This window comes from Ochotona curzoniae, unplaced genomic scaffold, assembly GCF_017591425.1.
Source record: "Ochotona curzoniae isolate NIBS_2020 unplaced genomic scaffold, NIBS_Ocur_1.0 scaffold_2587, whole genome shotgun sequence".
NCBI classification, from domain to species: Eukaryota; Metazoa; Chordata; class Mammalia; order Lagomorpha; family Ochotonidae; genus Ochotona; species Ochotona curzoniae.
Genome location: NW_024467096.1, coordinates 1,247,493 through 1,264,818, shown reverse-complemented (window position 1 = coordinate 1,264,818; position 17,326 = coordinate 1,247,493). Strand labels below are relative to the sequence as shown.

Genomic DNA, 17,326 nt, shown 5'->3' with positions numbered 1-17,326 from the left:
GACTCTTCAATAAATCTTATTTAAAGGGCCTGGCAGCGTGGCCTAGTGGCTAAAGTCCTTGCCTTGAATGTCCTGGGATCCCATATGGGCGACGGTTCTAATCCTGGCAGCCCCACTTCCCATCCAGCTTCCTGCTTGTGGCCTGGGAAAGCAGTTGAGGACGGACCAAAGCTTTGGGACCCTGCACCCGTGTGGGACACCCAGAAGTTCCTGGATCCTGGCTTCGGATTGGCATAGCATTGGCTGTTGCGCTCACTTGGGAAGTGAATCATCGGATGAAGATCTTCCTCTCTGTCTCTCCTCCTCTCTGTATATCTGACTTTCCAATAAATAAATAAATCTTAAAAAAATAAATCTTATTTATAAGATATTTATCTTCATATTTTAAATATTTTTTTTAAAAATTGTTTGCTTTGGGTTTGTGGCCCTGCTCCAGCAGATTTGGTCATTTATGGAGTGAACCAACAGGTGAAATACCTGTCTTTCTAGCTCTGCTCTTCTAATAAATATTTATGTTAAAAATGTTGCATGCTTTATCTAGATGTTTTACTGTACTCCCTATTATGTCAGAAGCTTTCTTCCTTTGTTTATACATATGAATGTCTCCAAATGGTGGCACAGCGGAGTAGTACCATTTTCTACTGCACCTATAGTATAATATTGCCCATTATCTCAGCCCTGACAATAAGATGGCATCATTTATGTACAACTCTGATTTGATACCCATTAAGCATTATATGAAATGATCACCCATTAAAATGTCTATAAAAGTACTGAATTTATGCGTCTGATCTTAATTTTGGGTATATATTGCAGCAAATGTATATATTTGCAATATGTTTTCAAAAATATTTTTAAGTTGTTTCTTTCCAATTGTTTTTTCTAGGTTTTTTTTTTAACTTTAAACAAAAGTTTTATTTTATATTTTCAATTTGAAAGACAGATTTACAGAGACAGAATGATCTTCCAAATGCTGGCTCACTCCGCAAAGGTCAGACCTGAGCAGATATGAAACCATGAGTCAGGATCTTCCTCCAGGTCTCCCTCTTGCGTGCAGGGTCCCAAGGCTTTGGGCTGTCCGACTGCTTTCCCAGGCACAAGCAGAGAGCTAGCTGGAAAGCAGAACAGCCAGGATACGAACTGGTACCCATACGGGATGGTAGAGCTTGTACAGACCCCTCTATTTGATTTTTGGAAGAAATATATTTGCACTTATACTTCCAAAACAGAATTAAAACTACTAAATTATTAATATGACACTAGAGTTATGTAAAATAAAACAAGAGTACTACATAGAATTACCATTATCACAAAAAATACTGTTCATATTTACCTGAAGTGGGAGACTTGCAGCGCTCCAGTTCCAGGGGGACGGGACTGTCATTCAGCTCAGTTAAACCTGAAAATGCAATCAGCAGTAAAATGAGATGGCTAGCACCAATGCTGAGTTTTTAATCCTCATAGGATTAAAAATGCTTCCTTCCTCTCAACCCCATGAAAATTACTTCCACGTCCATGTTAGGGCAACAATCCTGGAAGTGTTTAAGTAGGAAACAATAGGAAATAACAACTGGTTGATGTGTGCAGTGTAATTAAACATGTATGACTAGAAAATTCCTTTTTCATTATTTTTTGTATGAAATAGCTAACTTAATAAATGATCCGGTTTTAGCTGAAAAGAGATTAATAAATGGCCTTTTAAAAGACTAATCTACTCTACTTTCAGTAGATACATTCATTGGCTTTCATGGTATTTTTAAAGAGGTATTATAAATTAAATATTACAAATTTATAAAATACAGTGTTATATATATATATTATATACAAAACGATTTGTAAATGGTATGAAATTCCCTCCTATGACAAGCGTAACATATTTTCTTATTTCTAATATTTCTTTCTATTGGATGATTTTTCCAACAAGTTCAAGGATAGGCATTACAGAATATAAGAATTTTGTAATCCTTACCATGTATTAGATGGCATCCTTTGACATTTATAAAACGTTTTTCACCCTGGTTTTCCCTATACTTGTTGAAAAAATTTAGATACTTTTTACTTTGTGAATTAATATTGTTTCCATTTTAATGTAAATCCTCATAATCAGAAATATTTGAGAGTTATTGCCAAAGGCCACAAATTTCTTTGTTAATATTCATTCGTTATCTTCCTATCAATCCTTATATTTTAGAGATGAGAATTTTGAATTGAGTTTAAATTATTTAGTCCAGGTCACAGAACTAATGTATGGCAATGTTTGAAGAGACCCGACAATGCTTTAGCACAGTCATTCAGTGCTTAATGACAGATTGTCAACTTTGTCATTATACAAACATCATAAAGCATCCTTGAAAAATCATAATTTTATACTCTACCAAACACATAGGCTATAACAGGATGTACTTAGGGTACAAACTTGCATATGTGACTGTATTGGATACTATAGGTAATCATAATGGTAAACACTCTTGTATCCAAACTTAGAAAAGATACAATAAAGAAACTAGGAAAAGGTATTTTTCAGTTTTATTATAATTTTACCAGACTATTGTTGTATATGTTGTCTAAAGCAGCATATGGTTGTGCAGATTTTTTTTCATCCATGTTATCCTGCACTATCATTTAGGTTGCTTCTAGGGCTTGTGGCACCAACTGCAAAGGTTATTGTTTGTTTTATTCTTTCACTGTTAGTTTGAAAGAATTTTAATTCTATTATGACTTTCATTTTTTCTAGTTATAAACATGTATTTTATAATATTTACTGATGCAAATACTGCTATTATTCTGGAAATAGACATCATCAACCTAAACTATCTTTAATAGAGTCTTTATCTTAAACATATTAAATGGGCATGACAAAGTTTATTAACGCTTAGCCAATAAATATTAGTCAACAGAATTGCTATGCCCTACTCACCTCCCCCCATTACTCCTTGAAAGTTTATTCACTTAAAAAGCTTTTTCATTTGACAACCAACTAGAAGCAACAGGTTATAAAGAAAAGTATACTATTGGAAGCAGAAATATTAATAAAAATAACTGAATAACAGACAACGAACAACAAGAACTAGAATGACTACTGAATAAACCTGGGACCATTTAACAGAGGGAAATAACCTACAGTTCTCTGAAAGATGTTGAGGAAATCATTGCAAGTTGAGTCAAATTTCTTCAATGCCTAATGTGACACATGTTCATTGTAGTAACAGTAATAAGAACAACTAATGATTATTTTTACATAATACTCTGCTAAATCCTTTACATGATTTATCTCTTTCACATTTAAGAACGCTGTGAGAAAGGCTATATTGTTAAACTCATGCTACAAATAAAAAAACAGAGGCAGATGGACTTTCACATGAGTATTCTCAAGGTTATACAGCTAGTAGGTCAACTGAGATGAAGTTAACTAAGATATTTAACAACAAGAAAGTATAAAGTATAAGCTAGAAAGAATTCTATCAAAATATTGAAAGATTTCTAAGAACTAAGCTTCCTTTACCTGAAAAACAACATATTTTCTGTTTCTTGTCTATTGAAACCGTTGCTTTCTCTAGTTCGTTCCGAATTCACTTGCTTTCCTGATCAATGTTGATCTAATAATATTAAAGCCATTTCTAAGGTTCAATTTACAATATATCCAATGCCAACATTAAATATTTTATAATACTTTTATTACTTCTTGAAACCATTATTAACACGTTTCCCTAGAACTAATGAGTCTCTGTAGAAAATTTCAAAGGTAAAAAACATGAAAGAATAAGTATTTGTCTAATTTTTTCAATTGAACTACTTGTCATGCACTGTTATTTAGTTGTAGCAATTCTTTATACACTATTCAGGAAGGTATAGGTACTGTGAACAATAAATCAGAAGTAGGTATTATGAATGATTTTTCATACCATATAATTTATCTTTTTCTTAACGCTGTCTTTGATAAGCACAAAATTAACTTGAATAATTATTTTTCTCTAATTGTTTCTTTTTGACTCCAGTCTAAGTAATCATCACCAGCTGCATGATCATGAAGTTAACATTTTTTGTTTTATTCCAGAAGCTTTTAACATTTCATCTCATTTTTATGTAATTCGTCCCAAGTTAACTTTTGGTTATTACATGCAATTGGGGTAAGAGCACATCGCAACCACATTTCCCTGCTTCCCCCTCTTCCGTCATTCCATTCTTCATTGATTTTTACTAGTGACTTGATTAAAAATCTATTTACCATATATAAGTGGGACTATTTCTGGACTGCCTGTTTTGTAATCATTATTTTTATCTTATTGACTATCACAAGATCATAATTAATGTAATTTTATAGCCCATCTTGAAATCATGTAATGAACTTCTTCATCTTCTTATTCTTTTCCAAAAGTATTTAGTTATTCTAGGTCCTTTGCAATTGCATGTAAATTCTAAAATAGCTTCACCTAGGTTGGTATAATAAAAATTAGAAGTATTTCACCTTTCAACCCATAAACATGGTATCTTCCTCCATTTAAAGTTTTTCTGCACTGCAAGTCTTTTATATGTTATTTTTCAAGATTTATATATTTTTTTTCTATCCATTGTAGGAATTTAGGAAGGGTACTAAAATTTCAAGCAATTATTACTGAATTATTTATTTATTTATCTCTGATTTTATTAGGTATTGCTTCAAGTATTCTGTACCTTATTAGTGAATATGTCTATGATTGTTATATTTTATTTACTGGTGGTGCTTTTATCATTATAAAATCTCTATTTACTTCATAATCTATCTTATTTCTATTAACAGATTATACTTACCATTTTTCCTTTTAGTTTTCTATTTATCTCACCTTTTTTTGCTCTTTTTGTGTGGTTTTTTTTTTTTTGCTTGATATTAAGAGTATTTTCTAGTGTAACATTTGAATACCTTTAAAATCACTTTAGTAAACCTTTAACTGTATTATCTAGAGTTTTTCTGGTGTTTTCTCCAGGACTTATCACACACATTTTATCTGAATCCTGATCTAAGTTATCTTAGTTGTATCTTATCTTATATAGTTGCATTTCTTCTTTGTGCTTTTCCAGATATATTTATCACACATATATGCTACAGACACAATAAATCATTGTTCTAATTACCAGTTTACACAATTTTGTATCTTTAAATAAAGTTAGAGTTTCAGGCCTGGCGAGGTGGCGCAAGTGGTTAAAGGTCCTCGCCTTGCACGCCCGGGATCCCATGTGGGCGCCGGTTCTAATCCCAGCAGCCCCGCTTCCCTTCCAGCTCCCTGCCTGTGGCCTGGGAAAGCAGTCAAGGACGGCCCAAAGCTTTGGGACCCTGCACCCGTGTGGGAGACCCTGAAGAGGCTCCTGGCTTCGGATCGGCATAGTATCGGCCCGTTGCGCTCACTTGGGGAGTGAATCATCGGACAGAAGATCTTCCTCTCTGTCTCTCCTCTCTGTATATCCGCCTTTCCAATAAAAAAAAAATAATAAAAATAAATCTTTAAAAAAAAAAAGTTAGAGTTTCACATTCTAATTTAACATTGTCCTAAAGCAGCCAAGTTACTGTTTATTCAAGCACAATTTTGCTTTCCCTATGTCCTGTTTGCTATCCAAACATTTGTATCACTTCTCTGTATAATACACCCCTAGTTAACAATTACATATATTTTGTTTTATAAATTGCTTTAAAAACATTTAAGGGAGGCAATAAGCACTTATATTATCTTGCATAATTACATTCTTATCTTAAACATGCTCTTTGTTTGTTTAAATGCAGATTGTCATGTGGAATCTCTTTAGCCTTCCAATTTTTCTTTAGTATTTCTTAGAAAGTTGCTCTGCTAGCAGCAATTTTTTTTTAAATCTAGGAATACCTATTTTACTTGAATTTTTGAAAGACAGATTTTATAAGATTTGAGGTTTAAGTTTTTCCTTGATGACTCTGAACATATTATCTCACTCCCCATTGGTCTCCATAGTTTCTGATGAGCTGTTAATTGTACTAGACTTCCTTTATATGTGACAAGTCAATTTTCTTTTAGTATTTTAGATTTTCTCATAGTCTTTGTCTTTCAGATTATTTATAATGATGTGTGTGGACAGTTTTACATTTATTCTTACTGGAGTTCATTAAGCTTACTGTGTGAGTATTAATTATTTTTATTAAATTGGGGAAGGTTTAAGTTCTTTTCTGTTCAAAATTATTTTTTCTTCTTTATCCTGCTTTGTTGTTGATAATATTTTTAGGTTCAAGGTGATATGTCTTAGTTTTTCCTCCTCTGTTATTTCCTAGTATGTTCTTTCTTATTTCTGTCAATTATAATTTGTTGAGTTTAGTGAATGTATCTACTTTTTTTAGTATGTTCTTTCTTATTTCTGTCAATTATAATTTGTTGAGTTTAGTGAATGTATCTCTTCACATATGCAGTTACTCCAAAAAATGCATGGGAAATAAAAATAAAAGACAGTTTTAGTACAAAAAAATTTGAAATCCAGATTTATAATTATATTTCATATTTATTTTCATGAAATTTTGTTGTTTCAACTCCAGAATTTCTATTTGATTCTTTTTGTAACTTCAACCCTAGATCAATATTCTCTATTTGATGTGAAACTGTTATCACAACTGTCTTTAAATAGGGTGCCTGGTAGTTTCTTTAAACATAATTGTAATGGCTGTTGTCATGCCTTGATTTGCTACATGTAACAGCTGAGGCATCTAGTTGGCAGTTTGTTGTGTTGCCTCTGTTGGCATCACATACAGCTATTACAGTCCATGATTATAGTTAGGTGATTGTACTATTGTTTTTGACAATATCCCATGAGATATACTGCTCACCGTTTTGATCTGATTGATTGGGGTGAGATGTCCTTAAGACCAGTCTTTCAGTTTTGTTTAAATCATAGAAGGGCTTAGCTGTGTGCTTTCTTGCTTCTCACACTGCTGAATTACCCATCACTCAAGGATTGTTTCATAAAACAGTTTGCCTCTAGTTTGATTGCCAATAAATTCTCCATTGGTTATGAGGGCACTCAGGCTTGATGACTTTATTTATTTTAGCTTATCTTTTCTAAATCGAAACCTTGGCTAGAACAAAATGGTGGTGAAGGCATTCCAGGCCTGGCATTTTTGATTTCCCACACCTGTACTGGAGCTCTGTCTCAGGAATGGGGAATGGCTAAGTGAAAGGAGCCTCAGAGGTCTTGATCGAACTTACCAGGAATTGGGCCTCTTCAACTTGGAGTTGGAGGGGATGAGAAATGCTGGCAACCTGGAGGGGGGAGAGGAATTGAACCGGTTGTGGCTCAAGTGTTCAACACTGTCACTGTGTTTTTGTTTGTTGGTTGGTTGGTTTGTTTTAATCAAGTTGCAGATTTTCTGGAATAACTGTTTCTTCATTTTCTGGAGACTTCATATTTATTAAGACTCATCTTGACTTTTTTTTGTGGGAAAGGAAATGGGTCTATAGGGCTCCTCAGGCTATCATCTCAAAGTCTATACTTTTTTAAAAAGTTCATTTTACATTTTTGCAGCAATTACAAATATAATTGCTTTTATCCAAGGATATGTAAAAGAGTTCAAGGAAAAATGAAATTAATTTTGGTGCAAGAATGTCTGAAATGCATTCATATGAAAAATTCTCAAAAGTTTAAAGAAAATGAATATTATATTAAAAGTACCTATGCAAGGATTTCTACTTTTTGCAAAACAAAGTTATGATTTAATTCAATGTTATTGTGCATTTTCCTATATACAGATATTTGTCATATTTGCTAAAATTGCTGAACAGTTCTGTAACTCTTTGTGTAGATTCCATTGGGGTTTTTTTACATGCCATTAAACCCACTGACACTTTTAATACTTTCTAATATTTAGGCATATTTAAAAAGGCATATTTAAAAATTTGCTTTTTTCCATTATAAGGTCATCAACCACAATGTTGAATAACAATGACAATGAACTTCATTCCTTTGTTAATTGATTTTAGGGAAAATCACTCAATGCTTTGAAATAGTGTTATGTTAATTGCGGTCTACAATGCATGGAATTTACTCAATTGAGATTTTCTCCGTCCCTGTTCTGCTAACGATTTTTGTACTAAATAAGTGTCCTATATCGTAGACTATTTTTGTATTTTTTTGAGATCATCACTATTTTAATTAGTTGTTTTATACTATTATTCGATTTTTAACTTTGAATCCTAGAATAAGTCTACTTCTGTTAATTGTATCTTTCTTATATTTATCTATATTCCTTTGGTCAACTTTAACCTATGATTTTTGCATCTATGTTCTTGAGTCAGAGTTACCTTTTTTTATTGCATCTTATCTTTGTCAACTTTTGATTTTCAACATTATGCTGGCCTCTGATAATCAGCTGGAAAGGCTTTCCTGCTTTTCCTTTCCTTGGAAGTGTTTGTGTAGAGCTGATATTAATCCTTCCTTTGAATTTATCATTGCCTAATTCATCCAGCATTGTAGATTTTTCTTGGTTGAGAATATTTAATTTTTAATTCAAAAAAATTAAACAGAAGATTATATTTTCCAATGTATTTGATATTAGTTTTACAAAGTTTTATCTTTCAAGGAATTTCTTATTTTATCTAATTTGTCAGTTTCTAGGCATATTTATTCATAATCTTAATTTATTATATTTCGTAGAGCACATAAGGATATTTCCATTTATATATCTAGAATTTTATTATCCATACTTTCATTCTTGTTCAATCTTACTCAGGTTTTATATGTAATCTTTCTGATGAATTGTTTTAGTTTTGTTGATCAGCTTTTCCTCTATCTCACTGATGGCTGATCTTTACTCTTTTCTTCCATCTATTTGTTTAATTACTCTTGCATCTTTAATTTTACAAAAGCTTAAATAATTTGATATTTTTTCTTTTGCAAGCATATACTATTCTAAATGTTCATATTCTAATATTCTAATGTTCATAAGGACCTCATATAAATTTCTAAGCCTTGAGATATAGTTAGACATATGTTAAGTTCCAAGCATTAGGCAAATTTTCAGACACATTTTGAGTATTGCTTTTAATTTCTTTTGTAGTAAATGATATTCTGCTGGATTTCAACAATTTGTGATTCATTATAACTAGTTTTATGGTGCATCTGTTTTTATGGATTTTATATGTTTACAAGGGTACTTAAAGTCTATAGTAAGTAGAATTAAAATATGTTTATTTTAGTGTAAAAAATTTGAAGTTCATACAAATGGGTGAAAAATATGCATGAATTTAGAAACTTTTTGCCAAAATAAACTTGCCTTTTAATTCCATTTTCCAAGAACTTTTAAAAATAGTATTATGCTTGAAAGTAATGTGAATTTTCAATTGTATGGTTTAGATATCCATGCCAAACTAACTTGGTTAAGATAGTTTTATAAGCTTTTTATAATCTTGGACTTAACAATTTTTGTTCATTTGCTTTATCAGTTAACAAGGGGCATTATCTGTCTATATCATTTTGACAATTTCTGTTTTATATATATTTCTACTTAGAGATGTATAAGTACATATTTTTGTACATATGTAATGTATAGTAACTTTAATAAATTCAGACTTTCTGTCTGCTGTCCTCCATGTCCACTTCATCTAATATCAATATAGTCAAATCAGCTTTCTGGAATTAGTATTTTCAGGGAATTCTCTTCTTCTTTACTTTTGACTTATCTGTGCTCCTTTACATAAAGTCCATCTATTAAAAACAAGTTGCGCTTTTTATTTTAAAATCCTGTCTCACAATCTCTTTTACTGTTTTTTGAATGTTTGCTCCATTTAAATTTTATAAAGACTTTGATGTGTCTATTACTTCCATATTTCTTTTCATTTCCTGTTCATTTTTTAAACACTTTTCATCTCTCTGGCGTTTTATAAGAACACATGATCTATTTTCTTTTCTTTTTTTATAATTACTTAAACCATTTTCTTCTGGAGCAGAAAATAATATGAATATATGCAATAAACCTGCAGTTCTTTCTGTGAAAAAATCATTTTTTCATGAACTGTAATGGTACTTATTTATTGCTGTTCTTTTAAAAATAATCTTACTTAGTTGATTAGGGTACAAAGGGTCAAGGGCTACAGGAAAGTGGGTAAGACCATTGTTTCCACACTAATATCTGGGGTCCACACTGCATCTGGGGTCAGGGTTATTTACCCTTTCAGGCTTTCAGGCAATACATATTTGCTGAATATTTTAGCACTTAGATTATAACATGCATTTATAATTCATCATAGTTGATATCTAATGATGGAAGAAACTTACAAAAGTATAATTATTTATAGCCCTATTATGTTAGTATTGTTATTTACTTTGTATTAGTGTTATACATTTTCCACTATATGCTACAAACTGTCACACATTATCTTTTAAATATTAAAATATTCTTTTTTTTAAGATTCATCTATTTTTATTGGAAATTCAGATACATAGAGAGGAGAAGAGAGAGAGAGGAAGATCTGTCTGTTGATTCACATGGCTACAATGGCTGGATGTGAGCCAGTCCAAAGCCAGGAAGCAACAGCCTCTTCCAGGTCGCTCACGTGGGTGCAGGGTCCCAAGGTTTTGGGCTGTTCTCAACTGCTTTCCCAGGCCACAAGCAGGGAGATGGAGGGAAAGTAGGGCAACTGTGTCTGGCATTGATTTGTTGTGATTCTAGAAAAGGTATTTAGTTTCTCTTTGGCTTGGCTTCATCTTTTATTTGGATAATCATACCTAATATTTACAACTATGCATTTACAAATATTATTCCAGAAAAAACAAAGATTATTGCCCTCACTTTATATATATAAAAAGAAATTGAGTGATTAGCTATCTTACTTAGATTACAAATGTACAGTAGTTACTAAGTTAAATGAAAGTTAGTATTTGATCTAGGTTTTCTTGTCATCGCTCTCTATCTTTTTCAAAGCATTTAACTGCTTCTCCAAATCACATTTTGAAAAATATATAAGCATTGTTCCAAGTTGAAAATGTTATTAATTTATGAAGTAAAAGATTTGAAGATGATAATTTAAAATCACAGAGAAAAAAACTCTTTGGAGTCTAAAATCTAGCCTATAATGTAACAAGAGAATCAGCCTAGGAACAGACTGAAAATGCTTTTCCAGTAATGAAAAAGCATAAGTTTCAAAATAGAATGCAACATTACTTCAAGTGAATAAGTGATATAATGATAAATTTCTTGACATATAAGGGACATTTGGAGAGAAATTTGCCCAATCTATTCATATTTTAAACCTATGAAAAAAATTTTAGTTTTATTTTTGATTATTTTTAATTTATATGGGGTAAAAACTAAGAAAAATATGGCTTATGATTATAGAATGAGGTTGATTTCTAATGTATCCAAAATATTTAGACACACATAGAAGAAAGCATATGGAATCACTTTAGTGTTACATATGTATAAGGTTGGTTTCCTCTTATGGTATGTGGTTTTACGTGACTAATTTAATGCATCTCAGCTTCAGTTTTATCATCTACAAGAATTTTTAAATAAATATCAATCCACCTCAGTGGGTTTTTAGAAGTTATAACAGGTTATAATCATTTAACCCTGCCAGATTGCCTACCTCAATCTCCAAACAGAATAAACACCTAGTAGAAAATGGCTCTGTCACCTCAATTAGAAAAAATGCAGATATGCTTTTCTGAAAGTTGGGAAACAATTCACAATTAAAATTTCTATAATGGTAAACTTAGGTGATACAGGGCCCAGCGCGGTGGCACAGTGGTTAAGGTCCTCACCTTGCACTCCCGGGATCCCATATGGGCGCTGGTTCTATCCCAGCAGCCCCGCTTCCCTTCCTGCCTGTGGCCTGGGAAAGCAGTCAAGGATGGCCCAAAGCTTTGGGACCCTGCACCCGCGTGGGAGACCCTGAAGAGGCTCTTGGCTTTGGATCAGCATAGTATCGGCCCGGTGCGCTCACTTGGGGAGTGAATCATCGGACAGAAGATCTTCCTCTCTGTCTCTCCTCTCTGTATATCTGCCTTTCCAATAAAAAAATAATAAAAATAAATCTTTAAAAAAAAACTTAGGTGATACAAATGTGTCACTAAATTAATTAATAGTTCAAGTGTAATCTTCTTAAATTTATTTACATTTTTTAAATTTGAGAGACACTGACAAAGAAAAATAGAGATGGAAATACAGACAGGTAGATTGATGGACAGCGGGAACTGTAATTCATTGTTTCACTCCTCCAAAGCCTACAACAGTCGGGAGTATGTCAGGCCTGGGGCTGGAGCCAGAGGCTACCAGCACAATGTAGGTCTCTCATGTGGATGGTAGAAACTCAACCATTTCAGCCTTCACCACTTTCTCTCAAGGCACAGGAATCAGAGCTGAGAATCAAATCCAGGCATAGGATATGGACATCTTCATCGATAGTCTAAAGGTCTACTCCATAAAACGAATCTTGAAAAGCAAACTCCAGAACACGTTTTGAATCATTAAAGAATAAGCCCATTTTCTTAATATACACTGTTTATCATCAAATGAAGGTTTCAGGAAATCTGATTTCAGGATCTTGGGATTGATGAAAATATAAAGTGATTCTGAGGTCTATCTTTATTCTCCAGAGGGAGATATGAGGGAGGCAGGCAGGTAGAGAGGGAGGGAGGATGGAGAGAGAGAGAAAGAGAGCAAGCAAGCAAGCAAGCACTCCCAATTTCTGGTTATTTCCTAAGTACTTGTAACAGCTAGAGCTGGAATGGGCTAAAGCTGGTAGCTGGGAACTCATGAACAGAAGACAGCAATTTGAGCCATTATTGCTGCTTCCTAGTATCTGTGTTAATAGCAAGCTGTAATCGGGTGCTGGAGCCACAAATCAAACCTAATTTGGAACATAACCATTGTTTCAACCACTACGCAAAAGGCTGACCCCTAACAATTTGACTTTACTTCTATTTTGACATTTTTATGTTCTTTAAAAAGAAATCACGATTAATTTTTTGCAAAATTCTAATGAATCCAGTTCAATTCTAATGAATCTAGTAACTACAAAAGCTAGTTCTTCTCTCATCTGTTAGACCTGAAAATTCTTCTAGTTGTTCAGATGACAGAAAAAAGCCGGGTGCCATGCTCTAACCTACTATCATCATCATTTATTCTCTGAGTTCATGACTTGTGCTAGTGTAGAAGATACAAAAATTGTTTATGTATGTACTTCAACTTCTTGTCATGCATTTGAAAAGGTAGAGCCTAGCATAAAAAATGTATCCATTCAAATGAGCCCAGACTAAATGCAAACTAAACAATGTGGACTTTACTCTGTACAACCTACATAGTGCAGGCATTCAAATAAAGAAGTTGCCATGACAGGACTCCATGGCATCAGGAAATGGTTACCATATGACTTAAAAATTTAACAGGGTATTTCCAATAGAAGAGATAATAGGAGTAAATCAAAGGGACATTCCATACAAATGATTGGCATGAATGGGAATTATTTTGTTAGAGAGCAGTAGAAAACTCATTAGAAGATACAAATGCAAAATACACGAATCTTAGAAGGCCCTGAATGCAACTTTTAAATAATTGACTTCTTTTTATTTTTAAGGGAACATAAGATTACTGAGCATTTCTTACAACTTCACTATCCTTTACATTATATAGACTTGGGATGAACTCAGAGCCTAATTCTGTTCTTTATCTTGCTTTCGATTCCTCTTCTTCCATAAGGACATTACATGTTTATTATCATAAATCAGAAAGTACAGCTGGTGAAAACTGAAGAAAATCAGATTACAATCTATGTACCCATCTGAGTATGAAAACACTGTGTACATGTGTGTATATCTATACTTCTACTTATCTAAAGTCCCATCCATTTATATGGATGTCTGTCTGTCTGTCTATCTGTCTATCTATGTTTGTGTGTATAAATACACACAAATATAGGGCCATCTTTTTGTATTAAGATACTGGTTTTATACATAACTTTAACAAACAATTATAAACATTTTTGGTAAATAAATATTTATTCTGCACGCCCTAACTCTCCATCTCTTCTATGCTACTCTTTAAAAATGCTTACTCTAGCCATCTTTAGATTTGAATTTATTGTCACAGTAAATGTTAACAGTCTCTATAAGCTTAATTCCTTTATTTCTTTGCTTGGTACCTAAAATTACTATCAAAATACATGCTTTTGTTTCCTGCTTTAGTAAAAACATCAGAAATTAGGGCATATTCTGTTATCGTCAAGAGATACAACTGTTTAATAAGCAAATAGTATGGTCCTGGCTATAATGTAAAACTATGAAAAGTACACTGTTTCCAAAATAAGAAATCCTTAAAGTATTGGTATTGCATATCAGGTTTAGCATATAAATGGACATCATGGCTCTTCTTCAAAACAAGACAATGACTTTTGGAGTAACAAAACATGTTCTGAATGATTTGAAATAAACACTGAATAACATGAGTGAATGGGTTCATGACAATAACAGTTTGAAACATGAATATAATAAATTTCAGTAAATTATTAGGTTGCACTTCATAACAAAACAAAAATTTGCATGCATGCTGAATGTGTTTAACAAACACATTACTGAGCTCTGACATATGGATTTAACTCAAGCATTATGGAATAAAAAACCCTTTTGCCTAACCTTTATAGAACTTACTCTGATAGGAAGTACGGATCCGTTTCGTTAAATCAGGATAAAAGTTAGACAGGCCACGCATGCAAAAGTTGTCTTTGGAACATGCCAGAACATCAGCATCAGCAGCAGGCAGAGAAAAGAGAGAAAAACAGTCTAAAGTGAAAGGAAGTGATATCAAACCAGAATCTAGAAAAGCCAAGATGGAGAAATTGCAGCAAGATTAGGCAATCCAATTAGAGAGGAGATATTAAAAATAAACCAATTAGAAAGTAAGAAATGATAGATGAGGGATGAGAATGCCTTTGAAATTTTATTTAATCAATTGTCTTAAAAAAGAGATGGAATTTTTTTCTGTATGTTTTTATACAATGCACTTATTTTGCCAGAGAATATATAGAGATAAATTACCTCATCAATATCACAATGATCATTTTTAATCCTTCAGACATTAAAAAAGAAATTAGATTTTAGTATTTGATGTATTTTTTAAATACGGGTACTTACTGTAGCCATGGACACTAAATACAAATCAAGTGTATGAGATTTTCAGTTTTTTCTGATTTGTTTTACTTATCTTTGATAACAGTTTTATATTATACTCAAAGAGTTCAACAAAAAAAAGACCATATTCAACAGGAATATAGGCAGGATTATAAACAATAGCTAAATAAAAATGCTCATATCACTTATTTACAATAAATTTAAAAATAATAACAAAATTTTAAGTTCTGACTATAAACGTTGAGGCACAAGTTTAAATAAAACCAAGTAAAATTTATACTGCTTTTTATCAAAATACATTCTTTTTCAGCCTACTATGTAGATACAGAAAGTAACTTAGGTGTTTTCACAAAACCCAGTTTTTCCTCACTGATTTGGAGCTTTCAAGCATTGCAAACAGTGTTGTACTGCCCCCTATTGTCTTTCTATCCTCCTGTATGAAGAATTAACCTTCCATTTCCAATCATAAGGGAATCTGCTGACACATACATACACAATTTCTCATATGTTTTCCTTATACAAGCCAGTAGCGGTAGAAGCAGAACCTGTAGAACCTGAACTTCCTAGCATTCTTAAAATACTACTAAGTGTTCAGAGTTTAAACAACAACAAACCCCAATCTTGTTCTGAAGGAAAGAGTGTATGTTCCTGGACAGGGTCTAAACTTACCACAAATGGAAAAGGTTGAAGTTCGCAAAAGAAAAGTTAACACAGGAGAGCTTCACACCTCCAAAAGGGAAACTTATTATCAATCCAATTTTAAATGTGACATGCTTGTTACTTAATAAATAGCATCAATAAACTTTTTAATTCATTACCACAAAATGTTCTTTTTAAGAGTATATTCAACAGTCTTCAATATTCAATTGATTATTTTAAATAAAAGTAGAAAATTAAGACTGATTTAAAATAACATGTATTGTGTTAATAAAGAATTTCCATCTGTAGAGCTATTGCTCAATATTTTTATAAACTAGATTAAATCAGTAGGCAACAAACACAAATTGGCAACTCTTAAACTGTAAACTGCAATTTCAATAAAACTTTGGATAATTTGACATATCAATGTAAAATCTTATATTCCAACTACTTTAAGCTTATATAGCTAAACAAATTTATTGATCCTGCCAAGAAATGTGATTTTTCATTGTTAATTAAAACTTACTGCATTTATGAAAGTAAATTCCATAGTCATTTTGCATCAAGTAAAGGTGACAGTTACAAAATGGAGTTAATACAAAAATTAAAAGTAGCTAATGATCAAGGAGTGTCTTGTAATATGGTTAGACATACTGGAAGAAAGTTAACCTGGTTAATATTACCACCGCATGCAACTTTTAAACTACAGATCTCTTATTTTCATAATATTACATTCTTTTCTAATTTCAACACTAAACAGAAGTTTAAACATCTTCCTTTCCCTTTCAAGTAGTCTCACTATGTTTCTTCCCAATTCATTTTTCCTGCATTGCATTGTAAATTATATCGCCATACATTTCAACAGTATCCAGAAGAAAATGAATTTAAAAGTAAACACAGACATTAAATTTATAACTCATTTGTTTTATTTCCTACCTGCAATGAATTGCCTGTTCTTACGAGGAGACCGTGGTTGTCGCTGGTACAGTTCACTTGATCTATACAGATCAAAGATTCCCATGCTTAGCAGTACTGTCTTCTGTATAAAATCCACCACAACTAATCCATTGCAATTCCCAAAAGCAACTCTAAGAGAGAAAAAATGTGCAACCAAAATGTATCACAACGAAGTTATTTTAAGTTTCAAATCCGACTATTGTAATATAATGCCTAGAGCTGGGGAGGGTGGGCAGTGATTAGTGCAATGTCAGGAAGGATGATTTTCTTTGACCCAGCAGACTCACTATGACACTGTGCTAAAGCAATTAATGATGACCTGCAATTATATTTTATAAGCAGTTTCATCGGGAAGGCTGTTATTACTCAATTTGCTCTGTAACTTGATGTCATACTATTTATTAAAGAATAGCACAAAAACCTTTTTTATTTTCAAAGTGGCACACAGGTCAAGAAAAAAATCACACTTTAGCAGCTACAAAAGCTCAGGCATGTAATTATGTACCTTAAGTATAATTATAATTATTACATTCCAAATCAATTCTCTTAACAAGAGAAAAAAATTAACCTCATATATTGCATATATTTTGACAATACAGTTCAGAAAATACAGCTTCTTCTAAGC

The 17,326-nt window shown here is 32.4% G+C and overlaps 1 protein-coding gene across 9 annotated transcripts in view; it reads right to left on the bottom strand.

The window, feature by feature from the left end:
- STXBP5L (syntaxin binding protein 5L) overlaps positions 1-17,326 on the bottom strand; it is a 248,886-nt gene that overhangs the window by 55,593 nt on the left and 175,967 nt on the right. For 5 of the 9 annotated variants that reach the window (XM_041002603.1, XM_041002609.1, XM_041002604.1 and 2 more), the window contains 2 exons: positions 16,681-16,832; positions 1,334-1,399 (listed from right to left, as the gene is read on the bottom strand). In XM_041002603.1, coding sequence (XP_040858537.1) covers positions 1,334-1,399; positions 16,681-16,832 — 218 coding nt within the window. Of the gene's footprint in view, positions 1-1,333; positions 1,400-14,625; positions 14,698-16,680; positions 16,833-17,326 lie in introns of all 9 variants that reach the window. The other 4 variants (XM_041002601.1, XM_041002602.1, XM_041002606.1 and 1 more) reach the window with 1 other exon arrangement.